Raw genomic sequence first — 21251 nt, forward strand, 5'->3', positions numbered from 1 at the left:
CCACTTAATTTTTTTATTTTTGTAGAGATGGGGACTCACCATGTTGGGCAGGCTGGTATCAAACTCCTGGCTTTAAGCGATCCTCCTGCCTTGACCTTCCAAGATGCTGGGATTACAGGCATCAGTCACCATCCCTTCCTACTGGTAGATTCTTAATTAGTTGGTAACTTGACTACTTTTGTTAGAGATTCTTGAGAGCAAGCAGAATATATTACTTATATTTTTACCCCTGGTACCAGCACAGGCTAGACACCTAAATTTTTGTTCCATTATTTCTAGGTCATATATGTCTTACCACCTGGTAAGGGCGAATTAAAGCCATTCTGCTTTAGGTCAACAACTAAATTGTATTTTAATTTAATTTAATTATTTTTTGAGACAGGGCTCACTCTGTTACCCAGGCTGGAATACAGTGGTGCAGTTATGGCTCACTGCAGCCTTGACCTCCTGGGCTCAAGCAGTCCTCCCGCCTCAGCCTACCGAGTAGCTGGGACTACAGCCATGCACCACCATGCCCAGCTAATTTTTTGAGAGACAGAGTCTTGTTATGCTGGCCAGGCTTGTTTCGAATTTCTAGGATCAAGGAATCCTTTTGCCTCAGTCCCCCAAAGTGCTGAGATTATAGGCATGACACATCACACCCGGGCTAAAATTTTATTTTCACTTCTTTCTTTTTTTTTTTTTTAATGTAATGCTCTGAATCACATTGAAAAGAATAAAGGAAATGAAACACTTAAGAGAGATTAGTAGAGGATATTTAAACCTCATTATGAAGAGAAGGAGCAAGGGGAAGGGATAAATTAATATTTCAGAGAGTTAAGGTTTAAAGTAACATCTTTCAGAAGGTCAAAAAAAAAAAAGAGTAAGGTATGAAAAATAGATAGTTATTTAAATTTTAATAATCCACGCTAAGAACACTTGTGTTCAGAAGGGGGCATTATTGTAACGTGGGCTATGTTTGAGTACTGAGTATCATTAATGAGCTTAGAAGAGACTTCACGACTTTGGGTTACATGCATCCCAAAATCTCACTCCTGCATTTCACTGTCTTCTACCAACACTTCCAATCCCTACATTCACCTTACTTGGCTGTCTAGCTTTTCCAGGTCTTTCTTCCTGATAAAAACCCCTTCTTGCCAGAGGCTTTCTTCTACTTGAAAAATAATTCAGCTATGTGCTATCCTTTGCCCTTGAGACTTCTGTGTAGTTCTGAGTGGTTGACCCAGACTTAATGCTAATTCTAAATCTAGGTGCATTCCCAGGTCCTTTGTCGTCTAAAAATATTCTAGTTGTTTCTTCACAGGCCAAAAGCCAACAGTGTTAATTTTATATCCTTGGAAGGCCAAGATCTAAGCTGGCAGGAAAGGCTTTCTTGATTGGCTTTTTGTCCTGGAGAGTTAAAGAGGTACAGAGGTACAGTCTTTTTCACATTACTTACATGATCAGTGACTGCCATGGTTTAGCTTTTTTTTTTTTTCTTCTGCAATGGTTGTCAAAGAAAACAGGTATCTGTGCTTGAAACTTCTAAGAAGATGAAATTCATTAACATACTCACCTGTGTTTATATTAATTCCTTTATTTTATACCATTTAAAGCTTGTTTTAGGCTGTTTTATATACAGAACTGTGGAGTAAAGGTAATCTGATTGAATCACTGTTCTTACTAAGCAGATCATATCTCAGATACTTGGCAAAAATTATTAATGGTTTGTTATTTTCAAGGCTGATTAGACTTAAAAACCGTCCTTAAAAATGAGTTCCAGAAGCGAGTCTTTTCTTACGTTTGAGAACCTATGAGTTGATTAGTGTTTCTGTTTTGGTTTTGCCTCCCGAATGCATGCATTCATTTGTTCTCAGGGGTTTATTGAAGTCTGGGAATATAGTGGTATTTGCCTTATTGTGTAATTATAGTATCCTTTGATTTTTCTAGACTAGTTGGGTTAAAATGTAGCAGTCACCAAATAACACTATCATTCCCCTTTTTAAAAATTAATTTTCCTCGTTTTGTAATGATAGTAATTTCTTTCTAGGATTGTCCCTTCTGTGGTATACATTATTTATTATTGCAAGATGTAGCTGTGGCTCAGATAATAGCTAAGAGTCCTTTATAGAGTCTTTTCCATCATTTGGCTTGAAACTATGTTTTGGTAAAAGAAGATAGTTCTGGGATGGAGATATTTATATAATTACAAATTTGAAGTCACCGATTTATTTTGCCTTTGTTTGGCTAAGAAACTGTGATAATATGGTAGCATCACCCTTTGGATTTATTTTTTATTTCTGAAACTTTTATTTCAGAACTGGCTATGTTAATGTGTCTATTTATGTCTGTATAATTAGTATTTAGCCTGTTTCTGTAAAGAATTTTGATTAACACTTTTTAAAAATGTAGTCTTTAACCAAGTGAAATACTGTTGAACTTGTTCAGTGGAGTCATTGGTACTTGAAATCATCAGAAAGGGGGAAAAGCATGTTAAACTGAAAAAGAATTCTCTAGTTCATCACAAATAGATTGATGGGAATTTTACTAATTTTCCTTCAACCCCTCTGATATGTACACTTGGAAAAATTGTTTTTCTGAGTATGAAATTAAGTATGTAATTTAAAGCGTACAAAATTTCTTCTTTAAAAATCTTGAAAACATTGTGGTGCCTCACTATAATTTAATAAACATTTATTTGTGTTTACAGCACAGTAGGCAAACAACTGTTAAGTATTACTCTATTCCTATATCAGTTGGGACTTAGACTAGGGGAAGCCTCACAGTGAAAGATGGACAAAAATTTTGATGAGGAAATGTAACCTAAGATAAATTAAGGGACATTAATATTCTTCTACTTTAGATAAAAATCATTTTTAGCTACTTTGAATTATACATATAGCACCTAGCACAGTGTCATCTACATGTAAACTATAGGAAGCTATCTGGTCTTACAGTTTTTTCTGACAGATTTAATCACAATGTTAGAAACATTATGTTTCTATAGTCCTTTGAAATTTAAGCAGTTAGTCACTATATCTTAGGAAAGAAATATTCTAGTTGTGATTTTTTTCTTCTAATCTTATTGGTGTCAATTAGAATTTGCCATTGAAAAAATAAGGATGATCAGTTTTATACCTATGTTTAAGATGCAAGTCATCGTAATATATTATACATTTCGTTACATTACCAAACCCACTGTTTTTACTGCAGCGTGTATAAACATTTAGACCTAATTTTAAGGTTCAATGGATGTGACTATCCTAAAAAACACAGACTTTTAATTAAATACTTATTTCTTTAGTTCCTCTATAACTAGGAACTTGCCTTCTTTTCAGTAGACTATTAAAAGAAGGGCTTTCAGCTCAACATAAACTGTATTAGTCACTTAATATCATACACTGAAAAATTATTTTGAAAAGATACTTGGGATTGGGGACATTTATGGTAATATTTAACCAGAAGATGGCAGTGATGATCCTCCTATACTCCCTGCAACGGTAATCAAAAAGTTTTACAAATGTCATAGCATGAAATGTGCACGTTCAGCTGTTGTTATATAATGTTAAAAGTTGAGGATCTAGGGGAAAGCACTTGCTGTTTATTTTATATACTATGAAAAATGTGTATTTTTCTATAAGAAGGGATTAAGAATATTTTGGGTGTCTGTATCTTTGTCTGTACACTTCAGTTTTTTCTGAATACTGGGGTAAGGAAGTTCCCATAAGTCTTGCCTTGTTTATTTGCATGCGTCACTTTATGTTATGCATAATGTCTAGAAGGCATGCTGTTTTATGGCCTGTTTGCATTTTTCACCCAAATTGCTGGAAACTAATGAACGTTTTAAAGGAGCCATTCCTTTAGCTGCAGTCGTTTCTCTAAACTGACATCTTTTAGGGGGGTTTGGGGGGACTGAAATCATTTTAAACATTAATTTTTGAAGGAAAAATTATTAGACAAAAGTTAGTATTTTAAAATAAATCTTGAGAAACCAGAGATTAAATAACTTAATGAAACATATTTCAGAGTTGAATTTTGGCAGCAATTGTAAATAATATTTATAATCTGGTGATATTAAAAGTGAAAAGTTATAAAGGGGAGAAGGAATGCTCTCCTTTGAAAATTAGTGGCCACATTTGGTGGTGGATGAGATGAAGATGCATCCTTCCATAATCTTGCCTTTTAAAAAAAATTATAAAGCTCAAATGCATTTTGCCAGAAAAATTGCATGAATCTTCAGCATGCATTGTTAACTTTTTGTCTTTTCCCCTTTCTTTCTGCTGTTCATTTTCATTCATATATTTTTGATTTTTGGTTTGCCATTGTTTTTTTCTTTTTTGTTAATTACTTCATGTTAAATTATTTTTGAAACGTCATAAGCTGAGCAACCTCTCCGTGTAGTAACAGCGGATACCTGTCTATTTCACTATTTAGTCCCTCCTCCTATGTCTCCATCCTCCAAATCTGTGAGCACTCCAAGTGAAGCTGGAAGCCAAGACTCTGGAGATGGCGCCGTGGGATCTAGGTACAGTAATTTTCCTTTTAATATTTTAATGATAGAATGCATTCAGTGCCCAAATACTGTTGATACTTTAAAGGGCCTCTAAATAGTTGTGTCAAGTTAGTCCTAACATTTTAAAATCTAAAATGGTATAGAAATTCTCTGTTGGACATTGGGAGAAAAAAACTTTTTTTTTTGTTAATAATATTTTGACCGTCACATTTAATTAGTACTAGTCAACCGGTTTTATGCTAATTATTTTATATTAAAAATAGTGATATTAATGGATTTAGATTTTTCTGTTTAAACAAACTTTTTGTTGGTTATCATGTGAATGTTTTGGGTGTAAATAGCGTAAAACCTCTCTCTTGTGCTTGATTCCCCATTCAGTAATTGAAAATGTAAACAATTCTGTTAAACAGCTCAATTCTGTTCTATTAAGTCATTAGTTCTACTAATTAAGAGAGTGAATAATAATGCATAAAATGTCAAGAGTAAGGAGTAACTGCTAAGGACAACATTAAGAATGTTTACTGTCAAGTATTCCTGAACTTGCATCTTCCTTGTAAAATTACATTTCATGTTTGTTTTAGGATCCCGCATACATGTTGGGTCTTGCTTTTCAAAAGTTCAGTAAGATTTCAGCTTTCTTTCAAAGATCATATTGGGAAAAGTATCACTACTTATTCCTCTTTGTCACATGCATACACACACAAAATAGTATTTAATAGTATCATACTTTTTGACTTCTGAAATGAAATTAAACATAGGTAGTCAAAATCCACAGCTGATTAAGAATGCTTATTTTGGGCCAGGAAGTTGCATGTCCTCACCAAGAAAATCTCTCACACACCTTTTAATAAGACATAAACTGTTAGAAGTTTTATCCTTTTTTTGTCTAGTCCCTCTAGCTGAAGTTGCAAACCAGTAATAAATATCTAAAAGACAGGGCAAGAAAAAAGAAGCAAGTGACTAGATGATCTGTAAACTCAATACTTCAATCAGCTCTTGAATAATCAGGTTATCATTAATGATTAAAAGCCACATAAAGCTTGCCAGCTTGAATTTGAGAAGTGCTTTCCAAATAGAACCAAAATTGCATATCTAAGCTATGCTCTCTTTGGAGGTAAATGACATAACTCTTTCATTTAAGAAAAATCAAAATTTTCTTTTTAGAAATAATGTTATTAGCTTATAATATAGTATGTGTTACAGAATAAGGACAATTTGTCTAATGTAAATTCACTTTTATAGGTTAAATTTTTTTTTTGTATTTTGTACTTCTGTATTTTTATACAAATATGTCATTATTCCTTTTTTTTTTTTTTTTTTTTTTTTTTGCAGACAGGGTCTCTGTCACCCAGGCTGGAGTGCAGTGGCGCAGTCTTGGCGCACTGCAACCTCTGCCTCCTGGGCTCAAACGATCCTTCCACATTAGCCTCCCGAGTAGCTGGGACTACAGGCACACGCCACCATGCCTGGCTAATTTTTGTGTTTTTTGCAGAGACAGGATTTTGCCATGTTGCCCAGGCTGGACTCGAATTCCCAGACTCAAGTGATCCACCCACCTTGGCCTCCCAAAGTGCTGGGATTATCGGCATGAGCCACTGCACCCAGCCACTGTTCCTTTAGATAATTAATAATCAACTGGCATTTTTAAGTGAAGGGGTTTTTTTTCCCCTTCTACAACATTACCATAGTAAAAATATTTCCCAATATAAAAAATTACTATATTTATTAAATGTCTTTATTTGATATTATACATTATTTTATGTAGATACTATACTGTGTACATTATGACTCATTGTTCCTGATTTTGAATAGTAGATTATTTTAATTCGGTGTCAGCAAGGTTGCTTTCAAAAGTACTTTGACACCTACTTAAGTTTTTTAAATTAATGTGAATTAAAACATGTCCCCATGAGTTTTATGGACAAGCCAGAGATTATTAGAGACCTTTTAGAATATTGTAAATTAATAGAGGGAGTAATGCTGGTAAGAAAAATATTTATTTGTCTATAGAACAAATATTAAGTTACCAACTTTATTAAATACTATGGCTTACCACAGAAGATAAAACATTGATGGTCCTTGCTTTCATAGAATTTACATTGTATTGATTACATCATGAATTTAAAGATACTGTTGGCTTTATTGAAAAGCCATAAGGGTAGTGTGCTAACCTATGTTTAGTGTGAAGCGTAGTTTTTTTTTAAATGATAAATTGTAAAACACAAAAACAAATAGTTAATATTTTTTAAAGTATTTGTTCTTGTTAGATAATGAATACAAAATTCGTTTCTTGTGAGTTTAACAGAGAGAAAAATCCTCTTTTTGAGTGAGGTGACCTTACTTTTTTTTTTTTTCTTTGAGATGACATTTCCTTCTTGTTACCCAGGCTGGAGTGCAGTGGCACGATCTTGGCTCACTGCAACCTCCACCTCCCGGGTTCAAACGATTCTCCTGTCTCAGCCTCCCAAGTAACTGGGATTACAGGCATGCAGCACCGCGCCCAACTAATTTTGTATGTTTAGTAAAGACAGGGTTTCGCTCTGTTGGCCAGGCTGGTCTTCAACTCCTGACCTTAGGTGATCCACCCATCTCAGCCTCTCAAAGTGCTGGGGTTGCAGGCTTGAGCCACCGTACCGAGCCACATCTTTTTAACCTTAATATGTACATTGTCTCCTTTGAGAGCACAGACTCACTTGGAAACATTAATTTTCAAGAGGGCTAAGTGTATTCTTTTTTATGTATACACACACACGCACACACAATAATAGAAAATGATGAATTCTACTGAATCATATCCAGCTTTCATAGAGGCAGTTATAATTGTGATGGTGATATTGGCAGTGAAATAATGCATTTCTAAATATGTGACATTTAAAAAGAGTGCCCAGGTCTGAGAATGAAACCTAAGGAACTCATATTGAGCAAACACAATGTTAATGTAAGAATAAAGACAGTTAGAAGAAATATAATAGGAAAATGCATGAAGAAATGTGAGATATGTGTATGCACCTGTACGTGTAGTTTCAGTTGACCAAGATGGTCTAAGATTAGTACACTCAGGAAGTAGGAATAGATAAGACATTATAAAATATGCTATTTAAACATGTTTGAATCACTCTGAGTGCCAAGAATTTCTGTTGGGACTGGTGGTAGTTTATGAATAAATATAAAAGGCCATGAGAAATGATCTCTCTCTAACTTTGCAGATTAGGAAGCTGCATTACATTTGTTATCTCAGAAATTTAGGAACAATTATTCAATGGGGTAATCTAGGCCTCTTGTTTCTTTTTTCCTTTCTTTTTTTTTTTTTTTTTTGAGTTGGAGTCTTGCTCTGTTGTCCAGGCTAGGGTGCAGTGGCGTGATCTCGGCTCACTTCAATCTCTGCCTTCTGGGTTCAAGCGATTCTCCTGCCTCAGTCTCCCCAGTAGCTGGAATTACAGGTGTGTGTCACCATACCACACCAACTACTTTCTGATTTTTAGTAGAGATCAGGTTTCACCATGTTGGCCAGGCTGGTCTCGAACTCCTGACCTCAAGTGATCTGCCCACCTCGGCCTCCCAAAGTGCCAGGATTACCAGTGTGAGCCACCGCGCCTGGCCCATTTTTCCGTTTTTGATCAGTTTACTTCTCAAGCTTTGTACTTGCAGTTGTACTCTATATGCCTGAAGATGCCCCTAATAAATGTAATCATGTACAGGTATGTCCAGTGCGTTTTCAGTACTGGCTGTATTTTGAGGTACAGTCTTACTTGATTTTAGACTAAAATGACGTCCTCAACAAGGAATTTTATGTCATTGGTAACAGAGCTCTTACTTACATAATGTAAAGGCTGTTGACAGAACATTCCTTGGAGACCATCTCATAGAACTTTCGATTTAACAAAGCCTAAGCTTGTTGCTATTCATTGCTTAGTACAAAGTAGATCTTCACTGTGGCTGCTTCTTACATTGCATACACATAACCTTGTTTAAATTCCAAGATCTTTCTTTATGTTTTTTAAAATGAAGGATTTCTCTAGATTCATTATTATTTTTCTTGATAAATTATACAGGCAGGTAGAGAAACCATTTGCTGTATTAAAACATTGCAGCAACTAAAACTAGTTGTACATTATAATGTCTTACGTAAGCAAAAAATATATTTGACAAAAATGGTAATACTAAATGTATTGTGCTTAACTTTTTTTAGTGGGGACTGTGAACATTATGCAGTACCGTACATAATTATCTTATATATTGCTAACCTATATAAATGTCAGTATGATAAAGTACCTTTTGTTCTATTAGTAACTAAGTTTGGCTTAAGTGGAAAAGATGCTCTGTAAGTTACTTAGCCAGCAGGCGATGCTAAAACTTATCACTGAATATTTAGGATTGATATTTGAACATAAAATATTTTTCCAGGGAAAAATCTGTTTTTTCCTAGAGACAGAAATATTTAGTTGTTTTCTTTAAGCAGATGATATGTAAGCCCAAGGCAGTGCTTAACCCATTGATTATAGAAGGGTCACATTTTGGAAACTTTAGCTATTTTGTATCCCAGTGGGATAGTCTTTGGTTTTATTACCAAAAGGCTTATGTGTTGACTCATTTCCTTTACCAGTATGACAATTTCCTGCACTCATTTAATGCTTTGGGGAAGATTAAAATGTTAAAGAGGTTTAAATGTGTTTGTTTTCATTGGGGATCTTAACATTTCAACCATTTTATAGCCTAGCTTGTTATCCATAAATAATTACTTGGGTTGTGTGCCTTTAGTTGTTCTAAAGCAGATCTATTATTATACAATATTAGTTTCCCATAATCTGCACATAATGTCTTTTAACTATTCTGGGTTGTATGCTTGTATCTTTAACAATAGGAAGCCTATTGCATGCACTAGATGGTTGAGTGACCTGGTGGATTTTTTGTTTTGTTTTTGATTTTTTTTTCAATACTAACCAGAACATGTGTTTTTAAATTGTGAATAGTACTTTAGCTTTAGCTATTCATAGAATGTATTTGCTTGACTAACTTATGGCCTTTTTTGCTAATGCTTCATGGTTGTCCTACAACCATTTAGGACGCTGCATTGGGATACAGATCCATCAGTTCTTCAGCTTCACTCAGATTCCGATTTGGGGTATTGAATAGATTTTTTACCTTCCCTGTTTTATAATGAATTTGATTCTTTGTGAAACTGTCCTAATTTTATTTTGCTTAAGTTTATAATATTGTATCATGTAGTAAGGACAAGAGTTACATTTTACTGTGACACCTCATTTATCCAGTATCTTTAGTGAAAGGATATTCTATGTGATGTTCTAGGTACCCTAAGTCCATTTAAGTGTCCAAACTTTTAAAATTATTTCTGTATTTTTAATACAAGTTTTCCAGGATGTATTGAAAAACTTCTCAGACTTTTTCTAATATTCTACATGTAATTGAACCTTTTCAGGGTTACTTGATATGAATATTAACCTATTTTTCTGTATTAAAATTCACTGATGATTTCTAAGGTTTTGAGAGTAACGGAGATACTGGTCCTTACACTGTTCATTCATTCATTACTATTTATTCATGAATCTAGAATAAAACTATTCATGAATCTAGAATAAATGAGTAATGAATGGATGAATAGATTATTCATAGAATGTATGGATGAATATTCTTAATATAATTGTCATTGAGCCCCTATGTTAAATAAATAGATTTCTTTTCTTTCTTCCTTTTATATTTGTTTTTTTTTTTTGCATATTTTCTTAGCGAAACATTAGAAAACTGATGCTTTATAGTTTCTGTATTTATGTCTTTGTTTTTTAGAGTTTTAAAACTTGTTCTTTTAGAAGTTAATGCTGTAAGCTGTATGTATGGTTTTTTAAAATTTTGTTGACATAGAGATAAGATTATTCATCCATTCATTCATTCAATTATTTATTCTAGATTCTAATGCAAATTATAAATGTTTGCTGCTGCCATTTTGCCTGACTCAGATAGCCCTTTTCCCCTGATAATTTACAGCTTCTAAAACATATGAATATACCTTTTGAAATTGTGTCTAAAGTAAGGTAAATAAGCCTTGATTTGAGGCATATAAGAATAATATGAGTTTCTTGTACATGAACTGGAAGCCCTCTGTATTGGCCACACTGAGGCTTCCCCCACTGCCTCCCATTGCTTGCTTATTTTCAGTAAAAGTAGCTTTTGGATAAGTGAGGTATTACTTCCCTACGCACCTCCTCCTATAAAATCTTGGAATATTTTGTTTGTTTAATATTATGGTTTTTGTCTGTTAGACTCTGTATGCATTCAAGTTGGTAATTTGTTCCTAATATTGTAGGCTTGACGATATTTTTCCAGCTATGTGAGTGATTTACTTTTTACATAATTTGCATCTTAAAAATCAGAATATAAAGTGTCTTCAAATTTTATTCTTAGACTTCTAGATTACTTCAGGTTACTTAAATCGTCCACTTAATTCTTTGACTATACTTTTTTTCCCTTTCTTTTTTATTTCTAAACTAGAAAAGACATTAAAAAATTGTTACGGCCCACATTTTGGAACATTAATTTTTTAAATGTACTAATTTTATTATACTTTATAATACTTTATTATGCTTTATTAGATTGTATGGGGCTTGGATTTAGTTACTAAACAGAATGAAAAGAATGTTTACATAAGAAAAAAGTTAGATTACCAGTGATAGCCTGCCTTATATTCTGAAAGTTGCAGCAGTGTCTTTATTGTGTATCCTTTTAAGGCAGCTTCATCACTGAGAACCTTTTTGGGAGTTTGGAAGCGTACTTTATTTGGTTTAGAATTTAAACATCTAATAAAACCAATAAAAGATCTTCCAGATAGCTAATAAAATATATTTTTCTTTTGGTTCATTTTCCTCAGCCACAGCTCTCTTTCATTGTCAAAAAAGAATGTGTTCCCTGTATTTAACTTAAACAGAAGTGACTTTAGTAGATTTATGATATTCAAAAGATCTGTTGTTTTAGTCTAAGTAGAATATCTGGACCTTAGTTTGTCCATATATGAATCAAGGACAGTATTGATCATGCAGAGATTAGAGATTTAAAAGTTTTAAATATTTCATTTTAAAGTCCAAATTGATAGTGTAATCCTCAATTTCTGCCAAATATAAGTAGAAAAAAAGCTTTCAGTAGAAACCTGTTTTTCAGTCGTAAAGCTGAATTCTCCTAGTGGCGAGATCAACTAAATGTGGTCTGAGTGATATCCATGTCTGATTCTGTAAAAAAATCCAGAAAGAACCATATCCCAGCTGAAACCAGTTCTTATAACAACCTTATTCAGTGGTCCACTCTGAAGTTCCTATTCTCTTACTGCATTATTGCCCACACATTTGTTCTAAATAACGAAATTACTTGCCTTTTTAAAATGAAAAATGAAAACACCGAATGATTCAGAAATATCTTTTGCTTTTGCTACCTTCTCATTCTTTTGCTAAAATAAAGCCAATTGTTAATCTAAAATTTCTTGAATAAAATGGATTGAAATTACAATGTTGGGTGCAAATGACTGTTTAATTCTTAATTTTTGAAAATAACATGGTTCGATGTAGTTAAAATGTATTGTTTGTATTTACTCAATTTAGACGAGGACCTATTAAACTTGGAATGGCTAAAATCACTCAAGTCGACTTTCCTCCTCGAGAAATTGTCACATATACAAAGGAAACTCAGACTCCAGTTATGGCTCAACCCAAAGAAGGTGAGTATCTATCCTTAGTATAATTGTCATTGAGCGCCTATGTTAAATACATAGATTCTTTTTTTCTTCCTTTGATTTTTGTTTTATTTCTTTTTTGCTTTTGTATTTTGGCATATTTTCTTAGGGAAACATGAGAGAACTAATGCTTTACAGTTTCTGTATTTATGTCTTCATTTTTTGGAGTTTTAAAACTTACTAGAAGTTAATGTTGTAAGCTGTATGTATGGTTTCTTAATTTTGTTGACATAAATTTAAGTCTTTCAGCCCTTATTTTGTCATTAATATATACTGCCTTTAGAAGCCAAAAAGCTTAAGAATGTTCTATTTCTGTCATTGAGCATAATTCTTCCCCAAAAGAGAGTGGGTCCCATAGTAAACAAAGTCATGTAAATTATTTCTGAATAGCACACTGTACCCTGATGTTATTCATACTAATGAACAAATCTAGACTTAATTCTTAAACTTTCTCTTTTATGGTATAGTGGCTCTATTGTGTTGATTAGTTAGTAGCCTGTAATTTGTGTATAATATGGGGAAGTATGCACAGACCTATTGAATGTGGAGACCCTTTGGTTCTTAAACCAGAAAGCATTGCAAATAGCTAATGATTCCAGCATAAAGTACTATGATCTCATTTCCCAGTAAGGCTAATGAATTCATATCATACAAAAAAAAAAAAAAGATTTATGTAAGATCCCTAATACACTTCACAGTATCTTATCTGAAGCTTTTGGGGCCACATATGTATTAGAATTCCGAATTTTTCAGATTATATAAAAGTAATAAAACATATATATCATATGTTAACACTCCAGTAGTATTTTGGGCATTAATATTTTGGCAGCAAAGCATGTGAACATACTGAGTGAGAGAAGTAATGATTATAAATAGCTTTACCTCTGGTCATGTCAGAGTTTACCATCAAATGAGTTATGGATTTTAGAGCTGTTAACAATTTTGGAATAGAAGTTTTATCAAATATTTGAATTAATGTATTTTTAAATTTTTAATTAAATTACCATGTTTCTCCATTAAGGAAAAACAAAAGTTATATTCATTGCAGAAAGTCAGAAAATACAGGTAAGCAGAAGCGAGGAGAAATCCTTGAAATCCCTGTCTACTGCCAAAGAAAATCTTTAAAATTTCATATTTGCATATACCTAAAAAAAAATTAGGGTTGTGGCTGGGCGCGGTGGCTCACACCTGTACTAGCACTTTGGGAGGCCAAGGCAGGTGGATTGCTTGAGATCAGGAGTTCAAGACCAGCCTGACCAACATGGTGAAACCTTGTCTCTGCTAAAAATACAAAAATTAGCTGGGCGTGGTGGTGGGCGCCTGTAATCCCAACTACTCGGGAGGCTGAGGCAGGAGAATTGCTTGAACCCAGGAGGCAGAGGTTACAGTGAGCCAAGATTGTGCCACTGCACTCCAGCCTGGGCGACAGAGCGAGACTCCGTTTCAAAAAAAATTAGGATTGTAGCTATTTACAACCTTTTGACTTAATAATAGATCATCACAGACACTTTATTCTCCTTTTGCTGTCCTCTGAGGATGGAAATGAAATAAATACATTAAACTTTTCCTTTCACTCTTCTCAAAAGGGGATGACAACATTATGATACATATAATTACACTTTCAAAATTTTGAGGAAATTTTGTTCAAGTTTTTTGTTTGTTTGTTTGAGACGGAGTCTTGCTCTGACACCCAGGCTGGAGTGCAGTGGCGCCATCTTGGCTCAGTTCTCCCACCTCAGCTTCCTGAGTAGCTGGGATTACAGGTGCCTGCCACCATGACTGGTTAATTTTTTGTATTTTTAGTAGAGATGGGGTTTCACCATGTTGGCCAGGCTGGTCTCGAACTCTTGACCTCAGGGGATCCACCCACCTTGGCCTCCCAAAGTGCTGGGATTACAGGCATGAGCTACCGCGCCCGGCCATGTCCAAGTACTTTTTACTTGGCCATGTAAATTTTCTGTGTATTCATTGTTTTTCATTCCTGCTGCTCCATTGGTTGGTAAGATAGCTTTTGTAGATGCAAGGTCCTCATCCTAACAAGAAAAACACTGATGATAAACTTGCTTGAGACATAAGCAACTTTTTTAAAAAAGGAAGGAAAGAAAGTGTGGAGCTGTCAATATGAGAATACTAATACTGCAGGATTCTATAATTGCTAGAGAATATTATTTTGTTAACTAGTATATTAATTTGGTGAGTATTATGTCTGCCATTTAGGAGCTACATTAGTAGATACGTTAACTCAGAAAGTGAGCAGAGTAGCCAAAACGAAGGCACCGTAACTCATTTAAAAAAATAAATTTAGGCCTTTTTCTTCATCTGATAATTTGGAGATTGTATTTTTAGTTACACTGTTACACTTATGGTACAGTGCATTTTGGATTGTTTCAAATATAAAGTATTCTGAAACTATTTTGAGTAATGCCTATTATATATATAGTTATACCCAGTTTAAGTGAAGCCTTTTTTTTCTTTTTTTCTTTTTTTTTTTTTGACAGAGTCTCACTTTGTCACACAGGCTGGAGTGCAGTGGTGCCATCTCAGCTCACTGCAACCTCCACGTCCTGGGTTCAAGTGATTCTCCCTCCTCAGCCTCCTGAGTAGCAGTGACTACAGGCGTGCGCCACCACTCCCAGCTAATTTTTGTATTTTTGGTAGAGATGGGGGACTCACCATGTTGGCCAGGCTGGTCTCAAACTCCTAGCCTTAAGTGATCCACCCACCTTGGCCTCCCAAAGTGCTGGGATTACAGGCATGAGCCACTGCATCCAGCCAAGACTTTCATTTAAAAAAAATTTTTTTTCTAATTACTATAGTGGTATATTATAGAGAATTTAGAAGTACAGAAAGGATATAGAGAGGAAATGTCTTTGATACTGCTGTGTACCACCCATTGTTAATATTTTGGTTCCAATGAATATGTCTCCAAACTTCTTATTTAACTTGGTGACTAAAAATTATAACACCAAGAAGTGCCTACCACATATCAGGCATAGTATGAGACACTTTACATCATCAGTAATGCTGTCACCAAAGCCCTAAAAGTTAGGTATTGGTTTTGTTTACACACCAAGAAGCTGAAACTGAAAGAGTTAGTTTATCGAGCATCACATAGCTAGTAGGCTGTGATTGTAAACCAAATATGACTGAGTCTAAGGTGTACTTTGTCTTGCCACTGAAGTAGCAACTCCTGTTTTTCTATAGTAACCTGTAGTAAGTTGTTTAGTTTATATTATCTAGCACTGATTCTACACGTTTATTTGCTCTATATAGAGGCACTAGCTTATCCTTTCTTTGGATTTGTCATCCTTTTAGTTACAGGTTGAGGTATATAAGTGAAGGGGAGGAAAAAAATGCGTCCTGATACGATGGAGGTATCCTTACCCTTTGGAAATATTTATAAAAATGAGATATTTGGGCAGTATCCTTTGGGGAAAAAATGAGATAATTTCTTTTCTCTATCATTATAGTTATTTTCATGTCAGGACCTCTCACATTAAGTTTCTTTTCCCAAATTTTATAAGTTTTAGAAAGAAGGAAAGAGAAAAACCTTGAAATTAAGGTTTTATAATGGAAACACTGTGTGCTTAACTGTTCTTTTGCTTACCCATCACTTTAATACAGTGGTTCTCAAACTTTGCCTAGTTAGTTCCCATTTAAGAATGATGTAATGAATTCCAAAACTCACCGTAAAACAAAATTGGTGAAATCACAATTGGCATGTAACAGACAGCAAACTGAACTTCGGTAGGCAGTAAAATCCGTGCAGATGTAACTTACCAAATTGAAGGTAAAAATTGGTCATAGACTTAACTCTTACCTTTCTTTTGTATTCTTTTTTTAAATAAAAATGGCCAAGCCTATTCCTTTAAAAAAGCAGTTTTTATTCTGCCTTGTTTTTCTTTTTCCACCTTCTGGCCGCCACCTTGCTTTCAAGTTTACTCTGTAAGTTGGTAGTACTGTCTCTGAACTGTGGTGCTTTGCTGTCTTAAAGCACCTACTGTGAATGAAATTGACTAGTACCACGTGACTTCAGTCAATTTTCTTCTCAGCAGGTGAAAGCTTCTCTTGGCAAGAACGTGGTGCCCACAGATATACTCCTAAAAAAGTTATTCTTTACCTTTTAAAAGTTTTACCTCTTTTGAAAAATGGCATTATTTTTTCTTATTCACTTCTTCTGTATGAATTTTTTTTTAATTTTGCTATTTTTTGAAAGATTATTAAAGGAAAAAGAAATCCTGAAGGTTACCTAATCTAATCAGCTTGTTTATCTCTGAGGAAACTGAGGTTTAAGGGGATTAATTGGTGAGCCTGAGTCCACCGTCTGAGAGAATATCAGGCATACATCCAGAAACTGGCACTTGATTTCTAGTGAAGTGCCATTTCTCTTACTCCATTTCACTTTCTTTTCTGTGAAGGAGTTTATAATTACTGTTGGTATTGGCTTAGTAGCCAGATATGTTTTCTTCAATACCTGTTGATTAGCTTCATAGTGTGTAGAAAATTATTATATGTGAATATCTTGTAATCACTTATTGCATGATCTTAACATTTGGAATTCACTCCCAGAAGACCAAATTTGTATGCTTTCTGGTTAATACATCGTCCTTATCTAAAATGGATTTTTCTGTAATCCCAGCACTTTGGGAGGTCGAGGTGGGGCAGATCACCAGAGGTCAGAAGTTTGAGACCAGCTTGGCCAGCATGGTGAAACCCCATCTCTACTGAAAATACAAAAATCAGCCAAGTGTGGTGGCACACACGTGTAATGCCAGCTACTTGGGAGGCTAAGGCAGGAGAATCGCTTGAACCCCAGAGGCAGAGATTGCATTGAGCCAAGATTGTGCCATTGCACTCGAGCCTGGGCGATAGAGTGAGACTCTATCTCAAATAAATAATTAATTAAAATGGATTTTTAAAAGATTCTGGAATGAATAACACATTTAATAAATTAGTTTTAACCCTCAGAGGACCTATGAGAATATAAATATAATTGAAAATTGAAGCATTTGTTCTTAATCTTGATTGAAAGACTTTAACCAGCATATCTGAAACCCTGGCCTCAGAAAAATGTAATATTTGATGAGATCACAGATAACATGACCTATGTAAGAATGCTAATACTGCCAGAATGAAACCCAAATTTTATATAAAAAGGACTGTAATTGGTCAAGGTGGTGTGCGCCTGTAGTTCCAGGCACTCAGGAGGCTGAGACAGGAGGATCACTAGAGCCCAGGAGTTTGAGGCCAGCCAAGGCACATAGCAAGACCCGATCTCTTAAAAAAAAAAAAAAAAAAAAAAGGCTACGGAGAGACAAATTTTGTGTTAAAGGAGGTGGTATAATTAAACTATTAGTCGTTTCTTATTTCCTCCCCAAGCTAGCGTTATATCTATATTGAAATCATTTCTGATTAAAAAGTCAGCTGTGTATTTTTTCCTTGTTGAAAAGCCAAAGAAAGCCAAGTGACCTTGCATCTTATTCTAGATGGTGTAAAAAAAGAAAAGGAATGGATTCCATTGATACATTCGTGAAGCTTTGTCCCAATGAAGATTTTCTTTAATATACATTTGATTTTAAAGAGTAAGGTATAAGAAGATGAAATGATGGACAAATGGATTGAAATAGAGTGATTCAAAATGAAATTCACCCAGAAAAGAAGGGATTCTTTGAAAATATTAAAGGAAAATCATTCCTATGTAATCTGTATTTTTAAACTAATGATTAAAGCATTTTCCTCTAATATTTTCATAGATGTTTGTCAAGTTATTCATAAGTTGAATTTTTATAAGTCAAATCATATTTTTATATGCAGCAAAATGTCCTGACTTTTAGAATTCAGTGTCAGCTTCCTTTATACCAGGAATAATCAGACTACCTTATAAGTTAGGAATTTTTCATAGGATATTAAATTATCTTAAAATGGGATGCACCGTTATAATAAAACTACATTAGTAAATTGATGGACAACAAACATATTTCCTAAACAACAGTGCACTAATGATGGGATTTGTTTTTCACTTCCTATTGAGATTTAATCATTAAAAGTGATAGATTCATAAGTAGCAATGTTTGTTCAGTAAGGATTTTCTAAGATACTGTATTACCTTTTAAATGTCTCGTAATATTTTAAAATAATTCAAAGTATGCTTTGTGACATACTTATCTTAAAGGTATCTTGAATGTAAAATGAACGTCAAAGTATGCTTTGTGGCATAGCTTATCTTAAAGGTATCTTGAATGTAAAATGTATCTTAAATGTACCATGAGGTACAGATGAGAAAACTTGCTCTGAAGGCTCCTTCCTTCAGTTTAACAAAAGCCACCCATTTCACAGATGATTTAACTTTGATTAACCTACTCCATTGTAACAGGTTATTCCAACAACTGGAATTTCATTCTTTGGTGTTATTTCTAGGTGCAGCTTAATTTACAAAACAGCTTTTCTTTCTGTCTCACCAAAATACATCACAATTTTGATGTTAACTCAGTAAAAATTCAGTGGTTCATTAAACCTAGTTTTAGCATTCATTGACAAGAGATTTGTCATTTTAAAAGTAACTGCTACTTTTATGCACTCTTTACTGCTCAGTTTATAACCTTAGATTCCTTGTCAGAGAAAGCATGGAGTTAACCACTTAGCATATTGTAATGAATATTCATCAATAAATTGATGTGACATGGCAGCCCCATTTTTCAGCCTTCCTGCTCTGTTACAGTCTTTTCCAGTTTTAAATATAGCTCATCATGTAATAAGGACTAGATTAGAAAATCTTTAGAACTGTAATTTTATTTTTTTGGCCATGTTAATAGTCCTTTGGTAGCTATCATATTAGCTTATAACAAGAAAAGCGTATTTGTTTCAGAAGAACATTCTTTAATCTGATGTTATTGTTGTTAAGCATTTTTGTCAAATATTTAGTAAATTTGATAATTATTTAAGATCAACCTTACAGCAAAAAGATTGCATTTTACAGTTTTTAAGAACAGCGTTGTTTTTATGTTCCTTGAAATTTAATCATTTTTATGAAGCTTAAGTACCAATGATAGTTTTAAAATCTGGTTTTAATCCATGTAGAAAGGGAGGGTATGTTCTTTAATTCTAAAATAAAACCCTGAGAGCATGTGTTTAAATAGTTGATACTCATCATTCAGCTACAACTGAAATAATTTATATGGACAAACAGGCATGGCACATGCTGTATAGTACACAGATATAGATCACTGTCTGACATATTTCATCTACATTTTAAATTTTAGAAGGAAAAGAGTGTCTATAAACAAGATCTTTTCTGTTAAATATGTAAATTATGAGGTCACTTAGCACTAAAGTACTGACCATATGCATTATGACAGGAATTTGACACCTGTCATTGGAAATGGTACTTAGAGGCCGTATAATACAACCAAGTTGAAGGAGGAGAATAAGATGTGGGTAGGAGGCTGTAATTTATAATTCACAGTGCTCAAGAATGACCCGTCCTGGGTGATTCAAAATTCCTATCTTTGATTTTAGGATTTACATACAGTGAACCCTACTAGTAAACTTGATTAGGGTAACTGGTAGCGTTAGCAGAAAGTGGAGAATATATGTATATTCTTACAGTGAATTTTTAGTTGAAGTAGATGTCCTATTATTCTAAAAGACAACTTGTAAGTTAAATGTAATAAAATTATTTTATTACATTACACCTGCAGGTGACTTTATGGAAGAATTTCATTCTAATGCTTGAGTAATGTAGTATAGAATTGCTACCAGTTATACTATTTTCAGATTAATAATTTGTTGCATATGAGAATTCATCTAAAAAGGAGTAGTGTCTTTCTGTTTCTCTATGTGATTATTTTGCCCCAAAAAGCTTTTCATTTTTTTTAAGTAGCACAAAAGCTGTAATTGGCATGCTTTGTAAGGAAGTGTCAGTGTGCAAGAGAGTGGCGATCACTAAGAATTCTTTTACGTGTTCTTTCCCCTTTGCACCACCGCCTCCTCAGCAGGGTCACTGAGATCACTAGCTTTTCTTGAAATGGCCATTTTCACTGGCAGGTGCATTATACCCTGTATTTTCAGATTGTTTTTCCATTCTGAATGTTTGGCAGGTTGATTGCTCTGGCTGCATTGACGGAGAAAGGGCTGACAAATGTGGTTGGGCTGGCTGAAAAGACAGTGATTACTGTTTTCCTTTGTGGCTGATTGAGGCCCTTGAAAGGAAAAATTTTAACCTTCACCATTTGGTTCAAAAGTATGAGCATATATTGAAATCACTCGTGCCATTTATCCTAGTTCTGTAAACTTGTCAGAACGTAAAAATCGCTCAATTTCAAGTAATGTAGGATTGGCATACGTCATTATCATTTTGATTAAGTTGGAGGTTGTATCATTGTGTGCATTATACAGTGTCATTTAAAGCTTTCTTTCCACAGGTACAGTTATATTTTTATTGCTTATACTATAGAGTTAGAAAGATTTTCATAGCTCTCTAAACCTAACACTATGTGTGTGGTTTGGCAGCTGGTGTGGCCTACAAGCTGCATTTTGTTTGCAGGGTAAAGGCTTGTCTTTAGGCCTCCTGGAGTGCTGGTAATTGCACAGGCCCGCCATTGGGGAGAGACACAGGATTGGAAGCAGTGAAGCGGAAGAATGTTATGCCATCCCATTGCCACCTTGTAGCAGAAAGACACAATCCCAGCAGTGCCATCTGGTTGTTGCTATCTAGTCAGCTGGCCTGGCTGCTGGGACCATGACTTGGCAGCTGGTTCCCATTCTTGACCATTCTTTTGTGTACGTTGTATGTATGTGTGTTTTAGATAATTTTGAACATGAGTCAGGGAAATGACTATAACAAGTAAAGTCCCCTTATTGAATAGGCTTTCATTACTTGAGCTGCACTCTGCTGCAGATGCCTGCTGCCTTTCCCTTATAGACAAATAACGCATGTGTTTAGGCAATAAAAATAAACATTTTCTTCATAAAAACCCATCTCAGTGTGTAGCAAAAGAAAAGGTAGGCAGGGTTATGTGTTCTATAACA

The 21251-nt window shown here is 34.4% G+C and overlaps 1 protein-coding gene across 9 annotated transcripts in view; it reads left to right on the forward strand.

Annotated features, from left to right (window-relative positions):
- Nucleotides 1-21251, forward strand: part of DYNC1I2 (dynein cytoplasmic 1 intermediate chain 2) — a 60694-nt gene that overhangs the window by 14906 nt on the left and 24537 nt on the right. For 5 of the 9 annotated variants that reach the window (XM_038001925.2, XM_038001927.2, XM_007965345.3 and 2 more), the window contains exons 4-6: nucleotides 4414-4504; nucleotides 9555-9614; nucleotides 12094-12209. In XM_038001925.2, the coding sequence (XP_037857853.1) occupies nucleotides 4414-4504; nucleotides 9555-9614; nucleotides 12094-12209 (267 nt within the window). The remainder of the gene's footprint in view (nucleotides 1-4413; nucleotides 4505-9554; nucleotides 9615-12093; nucleotides 12210-21251) is intronic. The other 4 variants (XM_007965350.3, XM_007965352.3, XM_007965349.3 and 1 more) reach the window with 1 other exon arrangement.

Source organism: Chlorocebus sabaeus, chromosome 10 (assembly GCF_047675955.1).
Source record: "Chlorocebus sabaeus isolate Y175 chromosome 10, mChlSab1.0.hap1, whole genome shotgun sequence".
Taxonomy (NCBI): Eukaryota; Metazoa; Chordata; class Mammalia; order Primates; family Cercopithecidae; genus Chlorocebus; species Chlorocebus sabaeus.